Source organism: Manacus candei, unplaced genomic scaffold (assembly GCF_025592945.1).
Source record: "Manacus candei isolate 608988 ecotype Guabito, Panama unplaced genomic scaffold, ASM2559294v1 h1tg000022l, whole genome shotgun sequence".
NCBI classification, from domain to species: domain Eukaryota; kingdom Metazoa; phylum Chordata; class Aves; order Passeriformes; family Pipridae; genus Manacus; species Manacus candei.
Genome location: NW_026138070.1, coordinates 1,381,716 through 1,406,237, shown reverse-complemented (window position 1 = coordinate 1,406,237; position 24,522 = coordinate 1,381,716). Strand labels below are relative to the sequence as shown.

The window sequence follows — 24,522 nt, the reverse complement described above, 5'->3', positions numbered from 1 at the left end:
GTGGAGTGTGGGGCGTGGGGAGCTGGGAAAGCACCGACCCTCCAGCTGGTTGCCTGGGATCAATGGCATTCCCGAGGCCCCGCATGTGCCGGGAGCAGGGGTGGCGTGGAGGAGGCACGCTTCTGGGGCAAGGCGGGAAAAGGCCACGAGGAGCCCTGGTAGGGATAAAAATCAACATCCCCAAGGACACTCCTGCCCTCCCCAGCTGGAGTGTGTGTGGGAGGTGTGTCCATACAGCCACTGCACGGCAGTGGGTGACCCAAAGTGTGACCAGTGTGGAGCCCCGGGTTGGTTTGCAGCACATTTTTAATGCTGTGGAGAAGTGACAGTCAGGGTGGAGGGGTGTTGGATGGATGGGATGAATAACTAGGGAATGGGAAGCAGTGGGAATAGTAACCTCAGTTTTGCTCATCCCCTTAACACAGCGGGCTCTGTGAGTGCTCCCAGTGCCCCCAGTAAGGAAGCCCACCCCTTTCAGCAGAGCTGGGCCATGCCCAGTCACCCCATAGCTCTTGCTTTTCCATTTCCTCCTCTCTCTCTTTCATACAGACATTTATAGGGATGATGGTTACAGGGGCTGAGGAATAGCACCAGATTCAACCTGTAATCCTGGGAAGTCTTTGGAAACCAGAGGTGTGTCATGAATGGGATTTAGGAGCTGAGAACCATCTTTGGCCCTCAGCAAGGAGGTCAGTTGTGCTTCTTGCCCGAGGTTCCTGGTGTGCTCTGTTCTGCCCTTGGACCTGCTGCAGTGCTGAACATCAGATCTCAGAGACCAGTCTCTGCCTCCCTGTGTAAACCTTACTGTGTCATTCCCACTCCATTTTCTAATGTGGAAAATGGGAACAGAGCTGCTTGCTTGCATTGGCATGGAGATGTCGGTATGAATTAAGCAAACATTTCTTTTGTGACAAAGGCAAGGGAAAGAATGAAGCTGTGAGGGCACTGGAGGTAAGTTCTGATTTTGTCTTATGAGAAAAATCTCTGCCTGGATACAGTCCTTGAGGCAGCACTGAAAATAACCCAGAACCTACCTGGGAAAAGCTGTGCTGCACCTGCCATCTGTGGGTCCAGCCCCAGGCAGAGGCGTGTGCTCCTCCTGCTCCTCCTGCTCCTCCTGCTCCTCCTGCTCCTCCTGCTCCCAGCACTCCACTGTGAGCAGGGAAGTGTGCAGGGAGGTGAGAAAGCCAAAGAGTTTCTTACTTGGAAATCCTGAAGTGAAGCCCGAGGGCAATGGGCAGTTGACAGGAAGGAGGGAGGTGTCACTGGAAGAGCCAGGGATTCATTGTGCTGACCTGAATGGGCTCAGCCCTTTGTGAAGGGCAGATGTTGTCCCTGGAGCCCTTTATTCCCTGTGTTGTGGGAAAGCCAGGAGACAAGACATCTCATGAACACTTTGAAGCAGTCAAAGGATTATGATACAAAATAAGACACAGCTCAGAGACCATGGCCCAGCTCCTGCCAGCTCTAATGAGGTGTTGCCTGTTTTCCTGTGCTCTTTGGCTGGCCTTCCTCCAGGAGCTGGTATCCCATGTTATCCTTTCCCTAGCAAGGGAGAAATGATGGCCTTGCAGGCAGGAGCTGACAGGTAGGCATGGACCAAGCTGGCTGAAGAGACTCTTCAGTGTCAAACCCCATCTTTTTCCCAACTCCTGAGAAGCAGCCCTGACCTTTATTGCTGTGTTAGAACTGATAGCCAGATGGTCTTTTGGGAGTTGGATTCTTTCCCTTTAAATCATTCAGGCTCAAGCACCGTCACTAATGTCGGGAGTAGTTGCAAGGCACACTTCTATTGTCCCAGCAAGAAGTGTTATCAATGGGGGAAGAGTATGGGAAAGGCAGAGAAATCCAAACCCACACAGCCTGGCGCTAATGACTCCTTTGTGGAGCTGCTGCTGTCGGGGCACCATGAACTCCGTGGCTTTTTCACCCAGGAAGGCTGAAACGCGCCTGTTTCTCCATCCAGGGGCTTCTCCAAGCTCTGTGTGTACCAGGAGAAAGGGATGGCAAGGGGCAAGGGGCAGGGACAGTGGGTCACACGCAGGGGGGGCTGCAGGAACGCCGAGCTGAGCTGCAGCACGAGCTGTCCCAGGGCTGCTGGTTCACTCCACTGTCCCTCAGTTTGCTCTCCTGGGACATGGGAAAACTTTTCCACAAAGCCCAGTTGGAATGGGGAGCTGCCCTGTGTCTGTGGTGGGAGGCAGGGACAGGGTTGAAGTCCTTGTGCTTTTCTGACATCACCTGGGGACAGTGCTGGGCACCTCTGGGAACAAAGAGGAGGAGCAGGGCTGGGCTCTGCTCCTTGGCTCTGGAAGTGCTCAGGTGGCCCCTTCTCCCTGTCTTGCAGAGGAGTTTCTTTTCTCCCCTCCTGTTGGGAGCATTGCTGAGAAGGCTCGTTTCCCCAGGGAAATGGAAGGGTTGTTAGGATCAAGCCAGCTCTGATCTCACTTGAAGGATAATGTGCTGGTGGCAGCAGCACTGAGGGGGAACAGCAGCAAAGAGAACACCTGCCAGGGTCCCAGGCACACACACCTGAGTGGGAATTGTTATCTTTGAATGCCTGAGGAACTATTGGGTCTGTATGTCACTGCTGGGTGGACCTGTCCTAATGTTTAAGACTCCTGGATTTCAGCAGCACAAATCCCTGCAGTATTACCACATCCCCTCCTCACCCTCAGGCTCTTCCAACTGGCTCTGTGGAGGTTCTTGGCTAAGGTGTGAAAAGACAGGGCTCTCTCTATTTGAGTGACCCCTAATGATCCTCTGATAGTTTTTAATTTAGGGGCCAGTGCTTTCTTTGGTGTCTCAGATGAAGATCCCTTTCCAGCCCCCCTGTGCACACAACCCTGCCTCCCATGGTCTGCTCAGGGTCCTTCAGTGACGTGACATTCTACACACTGAATAGTTTAAAAATTGTTTGCCTGGAAGGCAATATATAAAGAAATTATCATGTAAAACTTGCTATTCAGGATTGGCTTCTGTTCCCACAAGACAAGCATAACTCTGTGTGTGAACCGACAGAGTGGGAGTGCAGGGAAATCTGCCCTTCCAGGGGAAAAGGTTATGTTGTTATTGCACCCATTGTGTAAAATATTCCATTAAATGTCATTAGCATGGCATTATCTTGCCTCCTTTAGACATCAGAACCCCCTCAAAAAGGGGTCTTAGTACTGTAAAGTACATTCTTCACAGGTTTAACCTTTTTTAATTAGTTTTTCTTCAGATCCAGAATATTTAATATGCTGCCGTTCCCAGGTGCATGGGTGAGGGAAGGAGGACTTTGATCATTAAGAAACATCTGAGATCTGCATTTTTAGGGTTGTTAGAGGTAAAAGCAATTTCTATAGCTGCTTGTGTGGTGACCCCCAAACAGTCACGCACCAATGACATAGTCCTTCTACAGTGAGTATCACAAATAATTAAAAATTAAGGAGAATTTATTATTTTTCTGCCCAGCTGAAATTCCCACAAGTCACCTCTCGGCATATTCAAGAGTGCACAAGAGGGATTTATTATTTCCTGGTATATTGACTCTGAAAGGTCTGGGGATTACAGCTGCTTTGCACATGAATAGCTGGAGTGTGTTGTACAAAAGGCATGGTCTGTGGGATAATGGGGTTGGATGTGGGAAAGCGCTGACCCTGGGGGAGAGCAGGCTGGTGCCTGATGGCAGGAATCAATTATGGCTCAAAGGAACACATTGCCCCGGGAGCAGGCTTGGCGGGAGCCACCATGTTCGGTGTTTACCACCCTCCTCCTCCGGCCCCGGATAAAACAGCCGCGGGGTACATCCTGCCCTCCCGCCTGGCCCGGGGGCTGAGCCGGGGATGGCTTTGGGAATGGCACCATTCCCCACCTCGGGAGCAGGGCTGGCACCCAGCAGGGCTCTCACACGTGCTGCCAGATGGGGCTGAGGTTTCTCTCAAGCACCTCAGATCCCGAGCTGACCGGGAGCACACGCTGCCCAAAGTGCCCCGGAATCCCCCATCAGTCACCTCCTGTGCCCTGGCCAGGGAGGGAACAGCCTGTCCCTGACAATGCCGTGCAGGGAGCAAACAGAAGCTGCTGGGTTCATGCACTTCCCGCATTGTTTGGGGTGGGATTTTTGGAAGACGGTGGCATTCAGCTCTTACAATGGGCTCTGCATCTCCGGGTGTCTGGCACTGCTGCCAGCCTTTCAAATGTCAAATCTGGGCTTTGAGGAACCAAGAAATGGGCTGAGCGTCATAGGAATTTAACAAAAACGTTTGATGTTTCTAATAAAAATAAAAGGATTTTGATGGGAGAGGGTTTACTTACATTTTGATTATTTTATTGAGTATTTAGGCTTTGGACCGACGTCGTTAATTTTTGGTCTTTATACAATTATGAGGCTTGGACATGAAGTCCTGCTGAAGGCCATAAGTATTTTGAGCCTCCTGATAAAAGTCACAAGACTGAGCAAACAGTGCTGCCAAGCTGTTGGCAGGGAGCAGGTATCCTGCAGGGAGGATATTTCAGCGGAGCAGGTTGAGAACCGGGAATGTGGCTCCTGAGGTCTGGCCCCAGCAACCACTTGCTGTCATTGACAGGATGGGAATGGTGTGTCCGTGCCAGAGGGGAGGGCAGCACCTCTCCCCGTGCAGGGGCAGCAATTAATCCCTTCTGCATGTGGCAGATATTTAATCACTCAGACTCCAGCCAGGGCAGCGTTTGGGTGGGGGAGATAACAGGCACAGGCTTCCCGGGTGTCCCCTGGGCCTCTCTGAATGTCCCTGATTGAGGTTTGTGACCTGAAGCTGACTCTCCCTCATGCCCCAGTGGATTTCTCCCCTTCCCTTGAGCTCAGCCTGAGTTTTGGGGTGAGTTTTGGGCTGTAAGCTCCTGTCAGTCCCCGCCTGTGGAGCACAATGGACCTGTGTCTGGGGACAGTGTCCTGGGGCTCGTGGCAGGTCCTGCCCTGCCAGGCAGGTGGGTCTGAGGAGCACCTTTGCCATGCTCAGCTGGCAGCAGAATGAAGAGATGGTGTCTGATAAAAGCAGGCACCTGCCCTGTGTTTCAGGAGGCAGGAAAGCTGGTTCTGAGCCAGGCAGGGGACTGGCAGAGGGGCACACGCAGGAGCTGCCAGGCCCTGGTGCTCACAGGGCAGGGCTGGGTGCCCTCATCACCATCCCCAGGGCAAGGTGTGCTGTCAGATTCCCTTATAAACTCAGGAGGCCTTGTAATCCCGGGCACACTGCATCCCCTCCTCCAGGGAGGTCCCAGCCCAGGATAACCACAACTGCTGGGAGCAGAATTCCAGGGTGCTGACAGACGGACTGTCCTGACCAAGGACAGCTCTGGCTTTGGGAGGTCTGCAGGAGCACAAAGAAATTAAAACTTTGTTTACTCTCTAGAGAGATGAAGTTATTTTCTGTTGAACACATCATTAAGCATTTCCTGCTCAGGGATTTCAGAGCATCTTCCTCTCCAGCCATTTCATGGGCTTAAAGAAATTATACTAAATAGCATTTTCAAACCCCACTGCTGAACTTGGGGGCAAAGAACTTTGGTGTCTGTTTACCTAGGTGGTGTGTGGCTGTGAGTGTGGTCCAGGCTGGTATCCCAAATTCTCCCAACAAACAAGGGAGATGGCTCCTTTCAGAGATCCAAAGCTAATTAAAACAAAAGTGGGTGCTGAGCACCTTTGCAAACCAGATGTCTCAAACAGCCACTTGAGAAGCCCCGTGACCTGCAGGCTGCTTGAAAGCCTGAAACCTTGGTTTTCTCCTCTCTACCTCATTTTCCTGCCTTTGTAAAACATTGCTAATAATACATCCTCATCTCGCCGAGGAGGTCGCTGAGAATTCATTAGCTGGTATTTGTAAAGCACTTTGAAAATGCAAAGCCAGTGCATTATTCCCACTCTTCTGGATGCTTTCCATGTTATTAAAATCAGGATTTCAGAAAGGCTTATCGGGGATCAAAACAGCATCCCAAACTTGAAAGGAAGCACGACTGTTAAACCATCAACTGTCGCCTCCCCCTCCAGCCAGATGTTAAGCCCCAAAGAACTGAAGTGGCACAAGGAATTACTTTCCCAAGTTCCCCCAGCTGGGCTGACAGGCCTTGATCAATGGTTTTCTCCACGGTGAGGGCTATGCAGATGGTGTGCCCAGAGCAAGGTTTCTGTGGAGCACAAAGGGAAGTCAAACACCATTTCTAATTCAGCTTGTAGCATGGCACACTTCCTTTATCCTCCTCCTGAATGCCCTGAATGGGAGAGCAGTGTGGGAAACTGGAGGGAACTCCACACTCACCGCGTCCCCCGGGCTGGGAGACACCCCTGTCCCCAAAGCACATCTGCCTGTGACAGCCAGGGGGGAGAGGAGTGACAGATCGAAAAATCAGATTATAAAACATGCACGGAGGGAAAGCAAACCCCGAGGAAAAGGAAAAAAGGGAAGGAAGATGTGCAGGCAGGCGGAAATTGCACCGGCAGAGGAGCAGGGAAGGGTGGGAGGGAATGCAGGGAAGGGTTAGGAGGAAAAGCAGGGAAGGGTTAGGAGGAAATGACAGGGAAGTGTCAAGAGGAAATGCAGGGAAGGGCAGGAAAGAAGTGCCATGGAAGGGAGCTGCAGAGCAGAATCTTGCCCATCCACCACTCAGGCCAAAGGCTCAGGTGGTTTAGGTCTGCTCTGAGGCTTCTGAGCCACATCCCCTGTTTGCTTCTTCAGTCCCTTTGATTTGTTCAATATATCCTGGCAAACAAGGTGATTCCCATGGACCATGAGGGACCCAGATGGAGCTAAGGGAGCTGGGCCTGGCTTTTAAGAAAATTAGACCAGGTTTTATCCCAGCAATACTAGGGGGAAGCTCTTCTTTTCATTAATGTTCCTAAACTACTCTGTTTTGCTTGGGTGAAAGAAATGGGTCAGACCCGGGTCTGGTTTTGGTATTTGGCAGGAGAAAATTCAGCCTCAAATTTTGCTGGCTGGGATTTGGCAAATCTGCTGTAGGTGTAGGGGTAGTTTGTATTTACTAGTTTACAGAGATCAGGAAATAGCTCCAGAGGTACAAAAGCTGCAGGGCAAATCTTGGAGCCCAAATGCTCTGTTGGCCTCAGTGGTGATCCCAGCTTGGGATTGGACCCATTTTAGTTTCGACTCCAGGACTGTAGGACTCAGCACGAACTAAATACCCTATATTTTGTCTTTCCCATTCCCAGTTCACCTCTGTCCCTGCTCCCAAGCCTTTCACCTCTCCAAGTGACTTACTAACATAGGGCTGTGGAAGTTAGTGTACTCCAGAGTTTCCCACACCATTCCCTAAGCACATTCCCTCCTGTCACAAAGGAAGTGTGCCTGACTACAAACCACATTAGCAACGGTGCTTGGCTCTGCTTTGTGTTCAGTGGGAAACCCTGCTCCCAAAAGGCCATCTGGGCAGCACGGCCCAGGAAGCACTGGGAGCAGGGAGCATCTTTGAGGGACTTGGGAAAGCAGCAGCATCTTTAAGTCTTCCTCAAGGGATAACATCTGGCAGGGATTCTGGGGGAAGGCTGATTGCTGATGCCCTATTTCAAACATCCAGATCCAGTATTTTGGGATCCTAATGAGTTTTCTGTGCAGTACTGTGTGTGTTTGGAACCGCAGTAGGAGGTGTGGAAGTCCAAATTTGTTCTCCTTAGTGCAAAGTCCATGGATTCTGCAAACTTTATAATAGGGAGGAATTTTTTTTATCACTTTCTTTAGGATTTCCAACCAAAGCACAGCATCTATTTTGGGTAATTGAGCATCTAATTTGAGTAGCTCTTCCAAGATGGTCTAATTTTTCCCCTCACAGATTGTAAAACAAAAGAGAAAATAAAAAGTATATGTTTTTATTTCAGATGCTTTAAAATTTGTTTCTGACACAGAGTGAGGGAGGAGGAGCCTCAACGGATTTACCATCCAAGGGAGATTTTGCTACATTCACCTCCCAATAATACATTGAATATTGTAATTTTTATTATCACATGCAATGTAAATATGCGGGGCCTCCAGCCTCCATAATTAAAGGGAACTTCTCAAGGCCACAGAAGATTATTTCACATTCATCCTGCTCAGCTGCAGGCTCTGGGTCAGTTTGGATCCGAAAGGAGAGGAAATTTTGAGCACTGACCCCTTGACTGTGCCAGTGCACAACCACTACCAAGAGCAAGGAGGGGAAGGTTGGCATGACTGCTCCCATGGAGTTAGTGTAGTAATTATGCAGGAATTGAGTGGAGAAGTAAGAGGAAAACAGCAATTGTCTGTAGCAAAACTGCCAGTGGCCCTGCAGATCACGGGACTGGCACTTTTCTTCCTCATGTGCTCAATTAACGAGCTCAAGAAATGAGTTCCAGCTCTGGAGTTTCTGTGTCAGGGAATCTCCCCAAGAGGGACGTGCAGAGAGCAGGATTGGTTTCAGAGGTGGCATTACATGGGCTCAAAGATAATCCACAGGCTTTGAGGAGAACATGTGAAATGGTGTCACAAAAGCTTTCCCACAACTTGACATAAAGGACAGGGAGCTCAACAGCTGCTGCTCTGAAGGGAGAGAAGGAGCCCATTCAGAGCAGCACAATGGGGCTGGAAGGGCAGAGCCTGCAGGAGCTCCTTTAAACCTTACCTGGGCCTGCAGGAATGAGCTGCAGAGGGAGAGGATGTGCCCGTGTGCTCGGGGTGTGTGCTCACACTGCCAGACACGAGTGACCACACGTGTAGTGATGTACACATGAACACATATGTATTAATGGCAACACAAGCAGCATTTACTGCTGCAGGAAGAGCTCCCCAAACATCAGCCCTGACATTACTTGGCAGATGAATTGCTGGCAGATTTGGTTCAAGTTTTCCAACGGGAATCCCCAGTTCTGTTTATCAGGCACAAACAGTGACACTGTCAGCTCTTCCCACTGCAGACACCTCCTGAGCACCTCTGTGTGGAAACTGGCCCTGTGGAGAATAATGAGGAACCAGGAATTCGATTTCTCATAAGTTTGTGGGGATATAAATTTCTTCTGCAGCCAATCTTCCTTAGTGCATAGACTAAAAGAAAATAATTAGAGTAAAATGTGTTTTGTGGAGGAAGTGAGAAGCAGCACACGAGACTGAGCTGATCCCCAAACATCCTAAGACCCTTCTCCACATGTATTTATCTTACAGGTATATGGAAACAGAAACATAAAGTGCTTGTAACATCTTTAGAGTTTTCTAAAGGGCTGCATGAACAAAGACGAAACCAGAAAATGTTTTCAGTAACTGTGTGTACTTAAAATGAAATGTATTTATTTGCAGTACGCCAAAGCAGAAAAGCTGTTTTCTGTTTCCCATGGGCAAAGCTGGTGCCTGAGTCACCTGTGGGAGAACCATTCCTTTGGCTCACTGAGGAAACCAGGTGAGTGGATTTGAGGGATTTCTGCTCCTTCTCTCAGAGAGCTGGGAGCTGCTCATGTGTGTGTGTGCCTTGTCCCTGCTCCATGTGCCATATCCCTGCTCCATGTGCCATGGCCCTGCTCCATGTGCCATATCTCTGCTCCATGTGCCATATCCCTGCTCCATGTGCCATATCCCTGCTCCATGTGCCATGGCCCTGCTCCATGTGCCATATCTCTGCTCCATGTGCCATATCCCTGCTCCATGTGCCATGGCCCTGCTCCAGTGTGTGCCTCGGTGCATTCCCAGGAGCAGTGCAGCCTTCCCGCCATCAGCAGCTGACCTCCTCCTCCTCCTCCTCCTCCTTCCTCCTGCCTGTGAACCCCCGGCCGCCCCTGGAATGCTATTGATCCATGGCATTAGTCAGCAGCCTTTCCCATTGAAGGGCAGCTCTTTCCCAGCTCCTGACACGTAACTCTGATCCCAGGCTTTCACGTAGCACACACTCCCCACCTGCTCATCTGGGAGAAGGTCATTATCCGCAGGCTATTCAGTGCCACTGGAGCATGCAAGAATAGCTGCTTCTCCCATTGTGCTTCCCCCCTCCCGGATTGGCTGCCGACTGTGGGAAACGCCACGGAGCCGCAGACCCACACACTCGCCCTGAGCTTGGGCAGTATAAATACCAGGCAGAGGCAGCTTCCAGCAGCACGTTTCTTCTGGATTCCACTCTGAGAGCTCCCTTCCCTTCTCAGGACAGATGGCTCCCAGCACCGTTTTCTTGGAGCCTGACAACCTGCTGACACCAAAGGAGAAAAACAAAGTAAGTCCCAGCACAGCCTGGCAGCGCTCTCGGAGCATTGACACCAGCTGAGAACCTGCCCCACACGGCTTAAAAGCAGGGATGGGCACCAAACAGCCCTGAGGGGTGACAGACAGAGGATCCTTTAATAACAGGTGTCTTTTCCTTTGCTTTTTACAGCTGAGGAAGCCGGTGGTGGAGAAAATGCGCCGGGACCGGATTAACAGCAGCATTGAGCAGCTGAAACTGCTCCTGGAGAAGGAGTTCCAGAGGCACCAGCCCAACTCCAAGCTGGAGAAAGCCGACATCCTGGAGATGACTGTCAGCTACCTGAAGCAACAGAGCCAGCTGCAGATGAAGAGTGAGTACTGAATTTTGTTTCGTTCTCCATCTTACTGCAAATCTGTGACAGTTGTATTAATCCTGAGACACGAACAACTGCTTAAACTATTCTTTCTTCCCTCTCCCTCTCTTCCCTTCTCTAGCTGCAGGATCCTTCCATAAAAGCTCCCAGTTTGACTTCAGAGAGGGCTATTCCAGGTGCTTGCAAGAAGCTTTCCACTTCCTCTCTCTCCATAAAGTCCGAACTGAAACCCAGACCAAACTTTTAAGCCATTTCCAGAAGAGCCAGTCGGCTGCTCCGGAGCTCTCCTGCTGCCCTGGGAACACCAGCCCCCTGAAACAAGTGTCTCCAAAGGACACCTGCCCTCTCTGGAGGCCCTGGTAGTCGGGGAGTGCTCTCTGCAGGGACCTGTGACAGTCCAGAGGAAGGATCTGACTGCATCAGATAGTCCAGCTCTGATCCTCTCTGCTGTAGGGAATTTTATTTCCCCCTGTATTTTGTTTATGTGTGAAAGAATGCCATACTTTTGACATTTTTGGGATCCTTTGGCAAAAGTTGTGGTGTTCTGTTTGGTGTGGAAGCTGTGTAGGCACTGCTGCAGTGCTGCCCAGGCAGGGGCAACGTCTTCAGAATGAAGGAGGGTGTTTGTAAATGTTACAGTTGTGATGGACAGCAGTTGCTGTAGGAGATGTTCTCTAATATTCCCTGTAACAGCCACCAGCTTTGCTCTGGCTTGACGAGTGACTCGGGTTGGCTCACTCACTCCAGAGGAGAAATTTATTCCCTTTGCTCCATGCAGACTTGGTTAAAGTCCATTTCCCACTGTTTGCTTATCAATTGTGCAGCATCAAAAACGGGTTTGGTTTTAGTTTGGATTTCTCCCCCATGGCCCTTTCACTGTTCTGTATATCCAGTGGGAGGGATGACCAGGAGTTAGGAAACTATGTGGAATATTTCTACTCTTTGATGCTTTTTTCAATTTAGAAAAAGAGTTATGTTCCTGCTTTATGTTAAAGAAAAGGTAGTAAGTAACAGGCTTGATTTGTCAATGTTATACATTCTGGGTGTAAGCTATGCTTTTTTAGCATTTTCATTATAATAATGATTTTTATCTGTATTGAGTAGTTGAATTCCTGGTGGATGGTGTTTCTCCCAGTGCTGGGACTGCCCTATGGCTCATGTGCATACTGTGTATGCGTCTCTGTGTGTGTAGAGAGCAATAAAATGCATTTGTGTGCAAGTTGTGTGTGGTTCTGTCCCTCTGAGGGATGTGCAGCTGCTCGCACCCCTGGGAAAAGTTAATGTCAGCCTTCTGAAGAAATGGTTATTTTTGTGAGGCTCAAGGAACTCCCATTCGTGTCTACTCTGTATTCTCGTGAGTCCCCCCTCACCCCAAGGAGTAAGAAGTGCTCCTGGCACCCAGATTCCCTCAGCTGAGTCCTGCTGAGCATTTCCCTGGTCAGGGCCCCTCCTGCCCACGCAAACCCCTCACCTGAGCAGGAGGGCCTCGCACCTGCCCAGCAGGTCTGCAGGCACCGACCTGCACCCTCCCTCCTTCCACACGAGTTTCTCACGATGAGCCCCCTGAGCTGGGGTTTGAGGGGTTGTTTGCCACGATTTGAGGGGCTCGTTTCGGGGTTTGAGGGGTTGGTTTTCCGGGGTTTGAGGAGTTTGAAGGGTTTGTACCACGACCAGAGGGGTTTGCTCCAGGTTTCGAGGGGTCTGTGGGTCAGGATTTGAGGCGTTTATGGGTCAGGATTTGAGGGGTTGGTTTGCCGGGATTTGAGGGGTTTGTACCACAGCTCGAGGGTTTTGTTCCAGGTTTTAGGGGGGTTGTGTGCCAGGATTTGAGGGGTTTGTTGCAGGTTTTAAGAGGTTTGTGTGCCAGGATTTGAGGGGTTTGCTCCAGGCTTTGAGGGCTGGGTTTGTTTGCCAGCTTTTGAAGTGTTTGTGCCAGGTTTTCAGGGGGTTGGTTTGCCACGATTTGAGGGGCTTGCTGCAGGTTTTGTCGCAATTTGAGGTATTTTACTGACTTTCGGTCCAGCTCCCTCCCTGCGGAACCCGCGATGCCACCGTCATGGGCGGCACGAGGGGGCGGCGGCTTCTCCCCTTCCGCCCGCTTCATGTCGACCTTTCGCTTTCGGTTTCTCCGGGCTGCCTGCGGGGACAGGTCCCGTCCCGCATGGGGCAGCGGCCCCGGGCCCCGGCGGCTGCGGGAGCGGGATCCCGGCCGGGAGGCTGGGAGGGGTCCGGGGACACCATGAGGCTGGTGAGGGGTCCGGGGACACCATGAGGCTGGTGAGGGGGCCGGGGACACCCGCCGGGAACCGCCCGCGGGCCGGGGGTGACCCCGGGGGAGCCGCCTCACACCGGCCGGGCGGCCCCGGTTCTCGGGGGGTAACCGGGGATATCCTTGTGTTGCCCCGAGGTCCTCGCCATGGTGCTGATCACGCAGCTGGAGCGCTCGGGTGCCGCGGGCTGTGAGCCGGGCGAGTACCCCAATGGCACCGAGTGCTGCCCCATGTGTGCTGCGGGTACGTACCGGGCTGCTTGCCCTGCCTGCCCTGCCTGCCCTGCCTGCTCTCTCTGCTCAGCACCTCGGCTTGGGGTGGCTCCCTCTGCCTCAGGGACCGCGGGCTGACCTACATCAGTGGGCACTGGCCATGACCTGCCCCACCTCTGTGGCCATGGGCACCCACCTCAACGGGCAGTGGCTATGAGGTGACCCACCTCAGTGGACAGTGACCATGGGGACCCGCCACCGCTGCTGTGCCCGCTGTGCCCTGACAGGAACCAGGCAGCCCATGGCTGTGAGCGTCACCCCAGGGTATCCTCTGCAGCCAGCACTCAGCCCTCACCCAGTGCCGGGCCCTGTCCCTTCCTTGGGAGCCTCCGGAGTGGCCGTAACAATCAATAATCTCTGCTGGGGTGGTTGGTAAAGTCACAGTTTCCAAGGACCTTCATTTTGTGCCCCAGTTTCTGTTTTGGGTTATGTCCTCGCTCTTAGGATATTTCTGAGGTCCTTAATAGTTCGTCTGTAGTATTTAGGCGTGGTTGGGTGCCAGTGTAGGTCCCTGGCCACGTGAGCTTTGCTAACGGAGCTGCTTCTTTGGGGATGGTTTATGGTTTTTAGGATGGCGGGTTTTCAAGCACTGCACTGCCGGATCCAGCACAACGTGCATACCTTGTGTGGAGGGGACCTACACAGATCACCCCAATGGTTTAACACGCTGCAGGACATGCAAACTGTGTGATGAAGGTAAGGAGGATGCTCAAGAACCAGTTTAAATGGATTTTTCATGCCTTTCCATGGATACATTCTCCCTTCTCCTTTCTTGCCTCATTTGCTTGACAAATCAGTCAGTGTGAAGAACAGGCTCATGTCACTCTGCAGACATGAGAGTGCTATGAGCTGTGGGATGGAAGGGAAAAACTGACAGGGAGCTTCAGCTGGCACCACTGGAAGTTTGATCTCAGGTAATAGCCTCTCTAGATTATAGTGAGGTGTCTTGGAGTACTGGGAGAAGGTAGGCCTGGAAGAACTTCACTAGGACAGCTAATTTAAAAACATCTGAGCTGGGAGTATTTTGCTTTTGCTGTGCAACATTTATGACATGTAAATGTGAGCCAAGGTGCTGCCTGAGTGAGGAACAGGGCCTCTTTCCACATCCAGAGTTCTGGTGCTCTTCAGCAGTGCCTCAGAACAAGGCTAAATGTTGTCTTTTGCTTTGGGTTGTGTTTCCCCGTGTCAACACCGTGGCTCTGTGTGTGTGGATTTCTCTCAGGGGCCAACCTGGTGACAGCAGCAGCGTGTACCTACACGAAGAACACGGTGTGTGGCTGTCGACCAGGCCACTTCTGCACCTCCTCTGGGCCTGAAGGCTGTGAGCTGTGCCAGCCCTACACTGTCTGTGTGCCTGGCACTGTGGTCAAAGAATGGGGTAAGCCAGCAGGGCATCAGTGCCACCAGCAGCAGAGCTTCCCTAGGGAATGCCTCTGGAGTGTGGTGTACTGTGGCCAAGAGCACTTTGTGCTTTTTGGTGGTGTGCAAAGGCAGAAGGGTGTGAGCTGCTGTGTGTGGGGAAGGGTCTCTGCAGTAATGGCTGGCTCACTTCCAAAGGCCATGCTGAACTGAACTGTCCTTAGGCAGAGGCTGAGGGGCAAATCCTGGGGGCTTCTTCCTTCTAGGTACAGCCACCAAGGACCATGTGTGTGAAGTCTGTCCTCCTGGCACCTTCTCTTCAGCCAACATGTCTGTGGCCTGCACACCAGGGCCCAAGTAAGCAGCTCTGACTCCTTGTGGGTGAGTGGCTGTTCTCTAACAGCTGGCTCTGCATTTGGGTGTGTTCCAAACAGCAGTGTCCTCCCTGCAGTAAGGCGGCCAGTGTGGAATCCTGTTCCTGTGTCTCACTCTTTGCTGGGAACAGCTCAACTCCTCTCTTTATAAACTCCTTACTATGACAGGTTTCAGGCTCTGATCTGAACTTGTCAGTGCAGAGGAGCCCCTTGGGCAGGTCTAGCAGAGCTGGATCTGCAGCCATGGAGAGCAGCAGCCTCCTGGTACTGGGGTTTCAGCTGGCACATCCCTTAGCTAGAGTAGAAGAGTTTGCTTCTGAGGAGAATCCTTTTGCAGTTAGAGGCATTTGAAACAAAGAGGTAAGAGTCAGGTGCCACCTGGATTAGCCAGCAAGTCAGCAAGAGCCTTGGGAATGGTGCTGGCTGTGGAGGTGTGATGTTAAAACCAGGGCAGCAGTTCCAGAGCAGGGTCTGCTGGCGGGTTGTATCATCACAATTATTTCTTTCCTCACATCAGACTTAAGGAGCAGGACTCTTACCCAGCAATCATAGCAATCATTGTCCTTGTTGTTGTGATTGTGGTGGCTGGTGCAGCTGCTCTCGCATATAACTGGCAAAGGAGGAAAAGGAAAAGTTACGCTCCACGTAAGTACAAAGACTGACTGTGAAGGGGTAGTTTTGTGCCATTACTCTGAAGAAGGGTCTTGGATGTTCAGCTGAAAACTGAGCAGCCAGTCAGAGGAGGCTGTGAGGCAGCTGCAGTGTGTCTGTGTCACAGTTCACCGGTGTGAGGGGCCTCCCATGGGGCTGTGCCTGTGCCCAGAGTGACCCTCAGTGCTGCCCCCCTGCCTGGCACAGTGTGGGTAGGAAAGGGCATTAATAGGAAGTTGCCCTTCCTGGTTGTTGATGGGACTGTTTGCTTTCCTTTGCAGCGGTGCAGGAGTCCGAGGTGAGTATGTGTCTCCTTGCTTTCTCTTTGTGGGGAATGTGTGGAAGTGTGATTTGAGAGGGGCCCAGCAGTGGCTCTTGGCCTTAAGGAATAAGCCCAGGTCTGTGTGGTAGTAGTGGAAGGAACAGGAATTGCTGATAAAAGCTGCTAAAACCTGACTGTTCATATTCTGTGTTTTCCTCTGACATGTCCTAAAGCATGGACAGCGTGGTCAGGCTTTGAGGTCCATGGAGGAGAAAGGAGCTCAAAAAACTGTTCCTGTGCAGGAAGTCGGTTCTGACCCTGAAGAAACCAAACCTGAAGCAGAGAGTCTTGTTTCAGCCATAGCAGACAATGGGGATGGTTAAAAACAACCAAGCACAACCCCTTTTTTTCTGAAACTCTGTGAAGGAAAAGTCAGGTTGGAAATGAAAAGGCGAGTTTGCAAAGGTCATGAAATATCCCAGTGGCATCTTGTGCAACATCAAGTCCTGTACAAGCTGAGTGATCAAGGGAGTGTCCTGAGCGGCTGGAAATCTTTTCCCTTTTCCATCCCCTTCACGGAGCTATGGGCTTTGTGGAATGCCTGCAGTTCCCTTTTTCTTCCCTCATGGACAACTGACACTTGGTACATATTAATAATTCTATTATTGGGGAAATATTCTATTCTATTATTGTGGGGGGGGGGGAAATGGCTTTTTTTTCCCTTTTAAGCTTGCTTCATACATAACAGCGTTTTCAAAAGCATTTTGTCCACACTTTTGTTTTTTAACTGGGAAAATGAATTGTGCACAGCATGGCGCATGTAAGTTTTAATAAAGAAAGTTAGTATCCTATGTGACCACTGTGTTTTTAAATAAAGTTTTTACTAATGAGAACCCCTTCTCTCCAATACCAATGAATTTGGACTCGTCAAACTTGTCCCAGGGCAAGAAGAGGCGAGCTCAGACCTTCCTGTCACATGAGCAGCAGTTGTCCTTTGTCAGAGGAGCGTGGGCCCACCAAGGAGGGTTTGAATAATCCTGGCAACAGCTGGGTTTCATTGCTGCCTGTGCTTTTGGTAACCCAAACATCTACTGGGGGGTCTGAGCGCAACTGGGCGAAGCAGTGGCAGTGCTGGGAGGACAGGAGGAGCTGTGAGCAGTCCCAGTGGGCTGGGACGCTTGGTTTTGGGTCAGGTAGTGCCAGTGAGGCCTCCCTGACATCTTCCTTCAGCCAAGGGGTGTTTGCTGCTTAGTCCTGGGTGTGTGTGTGTGAGCAGGATTTTGTGGATAGAGACAAAGCTGGCCCCTGAAGTGGGCTTTGATGGTTTGGTATGCCAGGATTTGAGGGTTTGTTCCATGATTCGAGGGTCTGGGTTTTTGCCAGGATTGGAAGTGTTTGCTAGGTTTGGAGGTGTTACTTTGCTGCAATTTGAGGTATTTTCCTGCCTTTGGGCCTAGGCCCTGCCACAGCCTTCCCTGCGGTAGCGGGCCAGGAGAGCAGGGAATGGTGTGACCGTTACGGGCCCCCTGAGGGGACTGGAGACCCAGTTGCCCTGCCCTGCCCTTCCTGCAAGTCAGTGCCTTTCTCTTGGGCATCAGGTGGGGCCAGAGCCCATCCCACGCTGTCCCACATGTGGCAGCAGCCGCGGGCCGCGGGGAGGCCTCTGAGATGGCGGCAGCAGCTTGGGCAGGGCCCCATCTGTCTGGTGAGTGGGGCCATGAGGGAACAGACTCTGTGGCCCGGAGGCAGAACCCGGTTCTCGAGGTATAACTCGGTCCTTGTGTTGCCCCGAGGTCCTCACCATGGTGCTGATCACGCAGCTGGAGCGGTCGGACACTGTGGGCTGTGAGATGGGCGAGTACCCCAATGGCACCGAGTGCTGCCCCACATGTGCTGTGGGTATGTACCGGGGTGTCTGCCCTGCCTGCCCTGCCTGCCCTGCCTGCCCTGCCTGCTCTGTCTGCTCTGTCTGCACTGTCTGCTCCCTCTGCTCACCACCTCAGCATGGGGTGGCTCTTCAGCAGTGCATCAGGACAAGGCTAGATGTTGTCTTTTACTGTGGCTCTGTGTGTGTGGATTTCTCTCAGGGGCCAACCTGGTGACAGCAGCAGCGTGTACCTACACGAAGAACACGGTGTGTGGCTGTCGGCCAGGCCACTTCTGCAGTTCCCCTGGGCCTGAAGGCTGTGAGCTGTGCCAGCCCTACACTGTCTGTGTGCCTGGCACTATGGTCAAAGAATGGGGTAAGCCAGCAGGGCATCAGTGCCACCAGCAGCAGAGCTTCCCTAGGGAATGCCTCTGGAGTGTGGTGTGCTGTGGCCAAGAGCACTTTGTGCTTTTTGGTGGTGTGCAAAGGCAGAAGGGTGTGAGCTGCTGTGTGTGGGGAAGGGTCTCTGCAGTAATGGCTGGCTCACTTCCAAAGGCCATGCTGAACTGAACTGTCTTTAGGCAGAGGCTGAGGGGGAAATCCTGGGGGCTTCTTCCTTCTAGGTACAGCCACCAAGGACCACGTGTGTGAAGTCTGTCCTCCTGGCACCTTCTCTTCAGCCAACATGTCTGTGACCTGCACACAATGGCCCAGGTAAGCAGCTCTGACTCCTTGTGGGTGAGTGGCTGTTCTCTAACAGCTGGCTCTGCATTTGGGTGTGTTCCAAACAGCAGTGTCCTCCTTGCAGTAAGGCGGTCAGTGTGGAACCCTGTTCCTGTGTCCCACTCTTTGTTGGGAACAGCTCAACTCCTCTCTTTATAAACTCCTTACTATGACAGGTTTCAGACTCTGATCTGAACTTGTCAGTGCAGAGGAGCCCCTTGGGCAGGTCTAGCAGAACTGGATCTGCAGCCATGGAGAGCAGCAGCCTCCTGGTACTGGGGTTTCAGCTGGCACATCCCTTAGCTAGAGAAGAAGAGGTGAGAGTTTGCTTCTGAGGAGAATCCTTTTGCAGTTAGAGGCATTTGAAACAAAGAGGTAAGAGTCAGGTGCCACCTGGATTAGCCAGCAAGTCAGCAAGAGCCTTGGGAATGGTGCTGGCTGTGGAGGTGTGATGTTAAAACCAGGGCAGCAGTTCCAGAGCAGGGTCTGCTGGGAGGTTGTAGTATCAAATTATTTCTTTTCTCTCATCAGACTTAAGGAGCAGGACCCTTCCCCAGCTCTACCTGAGCCAGCAGTCATAGCAATCCTTGTCTCTGTTGTGATCGTGGTGGCTGTTGTAGCTGCCATCACACATACCTGTCAGAGGAGGAAAATGAGAAGTCGTGTGCCATGTAAGTACAAGGAGTGTGACTGTAAAGGGGTAGTTTTGTGCCATTACTCTGAAGAAGGGTCTTGGATGTTCAGCTGAAAACTGAGCAGCCAGTCAGAGGAGGCTGTGAGGCAGCTGCAGTGTGTCTGTGTCACAGTTCACTGGTGTGAGGGGCCTCCCATGGGGCTGTGCCTGTGCCCAGAGTGACCCTCAGTGCTGCCCCCCTGCCTGGCACAGTGTGGGTAGGAAAGGGCATTAATAGGAAGTTACCCTTCCTGGTTGTTGATGGGACTGTTTGCTTTCCTTTGCAGCGGTGCAGGAGTCTGAGGTGAGTATGTGTCTCCTTGCTTTCTCTTTGTGGGGAATGTGTGGAAGTGTGATTTGAGAGGGGCCCAGCAGTGGCTCTTGACCTTAAGGAATAAGCCCAGGTCTGTGTGGTAGTAGTGGAAGGAGCAGGAATTGCTGATAAAAGCTGCTAAAACCTGACTGTTCATATTCTGTGTTTTCCTCTGACATGTCCTAAAGCATGAACAGCATGGTCAGGCTTTGAGGTCCATCGAATAGAAAGGGGCTCAAATAACTGTTCTTGTGCAGGAAGTCGGTGCTGACCCTGAAGAAACCAAGCCTGAATCGGAGAATCTTGTTTGACCCATGGCAGACAATGGGGATGGTTAAAAACAACCAAGCACTATACATTTTTTCTACATCTGCATGAATGACTGTCATCTTTCCTTCTCCCATGGGCAGCTGTCACTTGATACACACTGACTATTCCTTTATTGCTTGTTGTTGGGAAAAAGTGAGGGTTTTTCCATTTTAATCACTCCACATAACTCATACATAACAGAGTTTCCAAATGTATTTGGAAAAGATTTTTCCTTTTTAGGAGTAAAAAAGATATTGCTGAGAAAATGAATTGTGCACAGCATGGCGCATATATGTTTTAATAAAGAAAGTTAGTATCCTATGTGACCACTGTGTTTTTAAATAAAGTTTTTACTAATGAGAACCCCTTCTCTCCAATACCAACAAATTTGGAATTGTCAAACCCGTCCCAGGACAAGAAGAGGCGAGCTCAGACCTTCCTGTCACATGAGCAGCAGTTGTCCTTTGTCAGAGGAGCGTGGGCCCACCAAGGAGGGTTTGAATAATCCTGGCAACAGCTGGGTTTCATTGCTGCCTGTGCTTTTGGTAACCCAAACATCTGCTGGGGGGTCTGAGCGCAACTGGGCGAAGCAGTGGCAGTGCTGGGAGGACAGGAGGAGCTGTGAGCAGTCCCGGTGGGCTGGGACGCTTGGTTTTGGGTCAGGTAGTGCCAGTGAGGCCTCCCTGACATCTTCCTTCAGCCATGGGGTGTTTGCTGCTTAGTCCTGGGTGTGTGTGTGTGAGCAGGATTTTGTGGATAGAGACAAAGCTGGCCCCCTTTGATGGTTTTGTATGCCAGGATTTGGGGGTTTGTTTCATGATTTGAGAGGCTATCTTGTTTGCCAGGAGGTTTGTTTGAGGGGTTTGGCAGGTTTGGAGGTGTTGCTTTGCTGCAATTTGAGGTATTTTCCTGCCTTTGGGCCTAGGCCCTGCCACAGCCTTCCCTGCGGTAGCGGGCCAGGAGAGAGGGAATGGTGTGACCGTTACGGGCCCCCTGAGGGGACTGGAGACCCAGGTGCCCTGCCCTGCCCTTCCTGCAAGTCAGTGCCTTTCTCTTGGGCATCAGGTGGGGCCAGAGCCCATCCCACCCTGTCCCACATGTGGCAGCAGCCGCGGGCCGCGGGGAGGCCTCTGAGATGGTGGCAGCAGCTTGGGCAGGGCCCCATCTGTCTGGTGAGTGGGGCCATGAGGGAACTGCCTTGGTGGCCATGAGGGAACAGCCTCGGTGGCCATGAGGGAACTGCCTTGGTGGCCATGAGGGAACAGGCTCTGTGGCCATGAGGGAACAGGCTCTGTGGCCCGGAGGCAGAACCCGGTTCTCGAGGGATAACTCGGTCCTTGTGTTGCCCCGAGGTCCTCACCATGGTGCTGATCACGCAGCTGGAGCAGTCAAACTCTGTGGGCTGTGAGATGGGCGAGTACCCCAATGGCACCAAATGCTGCCCCACGTGTGCTGTGGGTATGTACCAGGCTGTCTGCCCTTTCTTCCCTGCCTGCTCTGCCTGCTGTGCGTGCTCTGTCTGCTCTGTCTGCTCTGTCTGGTCTGTCTGCTCAGCACCTCAGCTTGGGGTGGCTCCCTCTTCCTCAGGGGCCATCGGGTGACCTATGCCAGTGGCCATGGGCAGTGGCTATGAGGTGACACACCTCAGTGGACAGTGACCATGGGGACCCACCACCGCTGCCCACTGTGCCCTGACAAGAGCCAGGCAGCCCATGGCTGTGAGCGTCACCCCAGGGTATCCTCTGCAGCCAGCACTCAGCCCTCACCCAGTGCCGGGCCCTGTCCCTTCCTTGGGAGCCTCCGGAGTGGCCATAACAATCAGCAGAGTCTGATGTACACATCCAAAGCTCTGGTGCTCTGGAGCAGTGCATCAGAACAAGGCTAAATGTTGTCTTTTGCTTTGGGTTGTGTTTCCCCGTGTCAACGCCGTGGCTCTGTGTGTGTGGATTTCTCTCAGGGGCCAACCTGGTGACAGCAGCAGCGTGTACCTACACGAAGAGTGCAGCATGTGGCTGTCGGCCAGGCCACTTCTGCAGCTTCCCTGGGCCTGAAGTCTGTGCGGTGTGCCAGCCCTACACTGTCTGTTTGCCTGGCACTATGGTCAAAGAATGGGGTAAGCCAGCAGGGCATCAGTGCCACCAGCAGCAGAGCTTCCCTAGGGAATGCCTCTGGAGTGTGGTGTGCTGTGGCCAAGAGCACTTTGTGCTTTTTGGTGGTGTGCAAAGGCAGAAGGGTGTGAGCTGCTGTGTGTGGGGAAGGGTCTCTGCAGTAATGGCTGGCTCACTTCCAAAGGCCACACTTTGGAAGCCTAAGGCTGCTCTCCTTAGGCCGAGGCTGAGGGGCAAATCCTGGGGGCTTCTTCCTTCTAGGTACAGCCACCAAGGACCATGTGTGTGAAGTCTGTCCTCCTGGCACCTTCTCTTCAGCCAACATGTCTGTGGCCTGCACACCAGGGCCCAGGTAAGCAGTTGTGACTCCTTGTGAGTGAGTGGCTGTTCTCTAACAGCTGGCTCTGCATTTGGGTGTGTTCCAAACAGCAGTGTCCTCCTTGCAGTAAGGCGACCAGTGTGGAATCCTGTTCCTGTGTCCCACTCTTCACTGGGAACAACTTAACTCCTGCCTTTATAAACTCCTTACTATGACAGGTTTCAGGCTCTTATCTGAACTTGTCAGTGCAGAGGAGCCCCTTGGGCAGGTCTAGCAGAGCTGGATCTGCAGCCATGGAGAGCAGCAGCCTCCTGGTACTGGGGTTTCAGCTGGCACATCCCTTAGCTAGAGAAGAAGAGGTGAGAGTTTGCTTCTGAGGAGAATCCTTTTGCAGTTAGAGGCATTTGAAGCAAAGAGGTAAGAGTCAGGTGCCACCTGGATTAGCCAGCAAGTCAGCAAGAGCCTTGGGAATGGTGCTGGCTGTGGAGGTGTGATGTTAAAACCAGGGCAGCAGTTCCAGAGCAGGGTCTGCTGGCAGGTTGTATCATCACAATTATTTCTTTCCTCACATCAGACGTAAGAAGCAGGACCTGCTCATATTCACAGCAATCCTTGTCTGTGTTATGGTGGTGTTGACTGCTGCTGCTGCCTTCATGGAAGCCTGTCAATGGCTTCGAAGGAAAATGAGAAGTCGTGTGCCACGTAAGTACAAAGAGTGTGACTGTGAAGGGGTAGTTTTGTGCCATTACTCTGAAGAAGGGTCTTGGATGTTCAGCTGAAAACTGAGCAGCCAGTCAGAGGAGGCTGTGAGGCAGCTGCAGTGTGTCTGTGTCACAGTTCACCATGTGAGGGGCCTCCCATGGGGCTGTGCCTGTGCCCAGAGTGACCCTCAGTGCTGCCCCCCTGCCTGGCACAGTGTGGGTAGGAAAGGGCATTAATAGGAAGTTGCCCTTCCTGCTTGTTGATGGGACTGTTTGCTTTCCTTTGCAGCGGTGCAGGAGTCTGAGGTGAGTATGTGTCTCCTTGCTTTCTCTTTGTGGGGAATGTGTGGAAGTGTGATTTGAGAGGGGCCCAGCAGTGGCTCTTGGCCTTAAGGAATAAGCCCAGGTCTGTGTTGTAGTAGTGGAAGGAGCAGGGATTGCTGATAAAAGCTGCTAAAACCTGACTGTGTTCATACTCTGTGTTTTCCTCTGATGTGTCTCAAAGCTTTAACAGCGTGGTCAGGCTTTGAGGATCATCGAGGAGAAAGGGGCTCAAACAACTGTTCCTGTACAAGAAGTTGGTGCTGACCCTGAAGAAACCAAGCCTGAATCAGAGAGTCTTGTTTCAGCCATAGCAGACAATGGGGATGGTTAAAAACAACCAAGCACAAACCCTTTTTTCCTAAAACTTTGTGAAGGGAAAGTCAGTTTTGAAATTCTTTCGTGTCTGCTGAGAACTGGTTTTACTTTTGGTGGTCAAATAAGAGACAAATCAAGAAGAGCGTTCTGACATTTCCTTCTGAAAACTCCAGGAGCACCCAGCAAATCCACCACTGGTTTTGTGTTTGCTGGTTTGTGGCTGGTCTGACTGTGTCATATTGATCAGTAAAGGGAGGAACTGCGGAAGTACAAATCTTTTTTCCTGACCTTTTTTGTCTTTGGTAAGTTCTTTAGTAACTGGTTAATGTTTCATTAACATTGGACATTTTCCAACATTTCCAACTGTAGAAACTGGTAATTGTTAACTCCTTCTTGTCTCTCTGCAACATCTGTGCATGAAGGGTCCATTGTAAATAAAAAAAGCTTTTTGAGCAAACCTTTAAGATAAAACCACATCCCCAAGTGGAGAAAGTTCAGAGAACAATGACAGGGCATCTTCAGCCATCTCTGTACTACAACCAACCTTCTACTAGTTGTGTTTTAGGGTTTTTTTATTGTCTAATGTCTTATCTTGTTGCTGAAGGCCCTCTTTGTCATCCTGCTGCTGCACCTGCACCTCTGTGACCTGTGGCTTTTACAGACTGTGTCGTTTTTGAATTGTTCTGTTGGAACCCTCTGGATCTTGAGGTGTTTGATGTTACTGTTTTACTGAGGGGAATCAGCTGATAATAAATTTGTTAATAAAGTGATAATAAATTTACTGAGGTAAATAAACAGCTGTGAAAACAGGTGAAGATCTTGAGGAGGGAAAGGAGTTCAATATTGCTGTTGTTCACTAAGTTTGTCATTAGGAGGAGGGATTTATTAGTGTTGAGGCAGCAATTGCTCCAAAGATGTTTTTGCAAAGAAATATCTGTCCTCTAGCCCCGTAATTACGTGACTTTCAGTGACTTCACTTGCAGGCAGAAGCTGCTGTAGGTGAGCTGTGAGCTCTGCACAGCCAGGTAAGGAGGTGCAGCACCAACCAGGGCCACCCATCTACCAGCTAGAAATGAAATATTTGGGTGCTGCCACAGCAGGGTGTTTAATGTCTGCACCAAGTGAGTGTTCCACGGAGCCTGAAAAGAACTCCTCCGTTG

At 51.5% G+C, this 24,522-nt stretch overlaps 3 protein-coding genes across 4 annotated transcripts; all 3 read left to right on the top strand.

Annotated features, from left to right (window-relative positions):
- The first annotated feature begins 9,045 nt into the window (after positions 1 to 9,045).
- LOC127470511 (transcription factor HES-5-like) lies at positions 9,046 to 11,741 on the top strand. The gene is made up of 4 exons (XM_051786112.1): positions 9,046 to 9,582; positions 9,643 to 10,179; positions 10,339 to 10,519; positions 10,644 to 11,741. Exons 2-4 carry the CDS (start codon positions 10,117 to 10,119, stop codon positions 10,883 to 10,885), a joined length of 486 nt encoding a protein of 161 aa, XP_051642072.1. The 5' UTR covers positions 9,046 to 9,582; positions 9,643 to 10,116; the 3' UTR covers positions 10,886 to 11,741.
- A 63-nt stretch (positions 11,742 to 11,804) lies between these two features.
- Positions 11,805 to 22,202, top strand: LOC127470553 (tumor necrosis factor receptor superfamily member 14-like). Of its 2 annotated transcripts, XM_051786173.1 has the most exons (14): positions 11,805 to 12,737; positions 12,787 to 12,799; positions 12,930 to 13,035; positions 13,635 to 13,760; positions 14,287 to 14,442; positions 14,690 to 14,780; positions 15,315 to 15,442; positions 15,730 to 15,746; positions 17,504 to 17,609; positions 17,798 to 17,953; positions 18,201 to 18,291; positions 18,832 to 18,971; positions 19,261 to 19,277; positions 20,008 to 20,366. In XM_051786173.1, exons 1-14 carry the CDS (start codon positions 12,568 to 12,570, stop codon positions 20,098 to 20,100), a joined length of 1,410 nt encoding a protein of 469 aa, XP_051642133.1. In that variant the 5' UTR covers positions 11,805 to 12,567; the 3' UTR covers positions 20,101 to 20,366. The 2 variants fall into 2 exon arrangements, with proteins under 2 accessions (XP_051642133.1, XP_051642134.1); XM_051786174.1 differs by lacking the exons at positions 12,787 to 12,799; positions 18,832 to 18,971; positions 19,261 to 19,277; positions 20,008 to 20,366 and adding an exon at positions 22,056 to 22,202 and having other exon boundaries at positions 12,564 to 12,770.
- LOC127470554 (tumor necrosis factor receptor superfamily member 1B-like) lies at positions 17,046 to 23,341 on the top strand. Its single transcript, XM_051786175.1, has 8 exons — positions 17,046 to 17,120; positions 20,474 to 20,767; positions 20,948 to 21,053; positions 21,553 to 21,708; positions 21,965 to 22,055; positions 22,597 to 22,724; positions 23,013 to 23,029; positions 23,229 to 23,341. Exons 2-8 carry the CDS (start codon positions 20,693 to 20,695, stop codon positions 23,232 to 23,234), a joined length of 579 nt encoding a protein of 192 aa, XP_051642135.1. The 5' UTR covers positions 17,046 to 17,120; positions 20,474 to 20,692; the 3' UTR covers positions 23,235 to 23,341.
- The last annotated feature ends 1,181 nt before the right edge of the window (positions 23,342 to 24,522 follow it).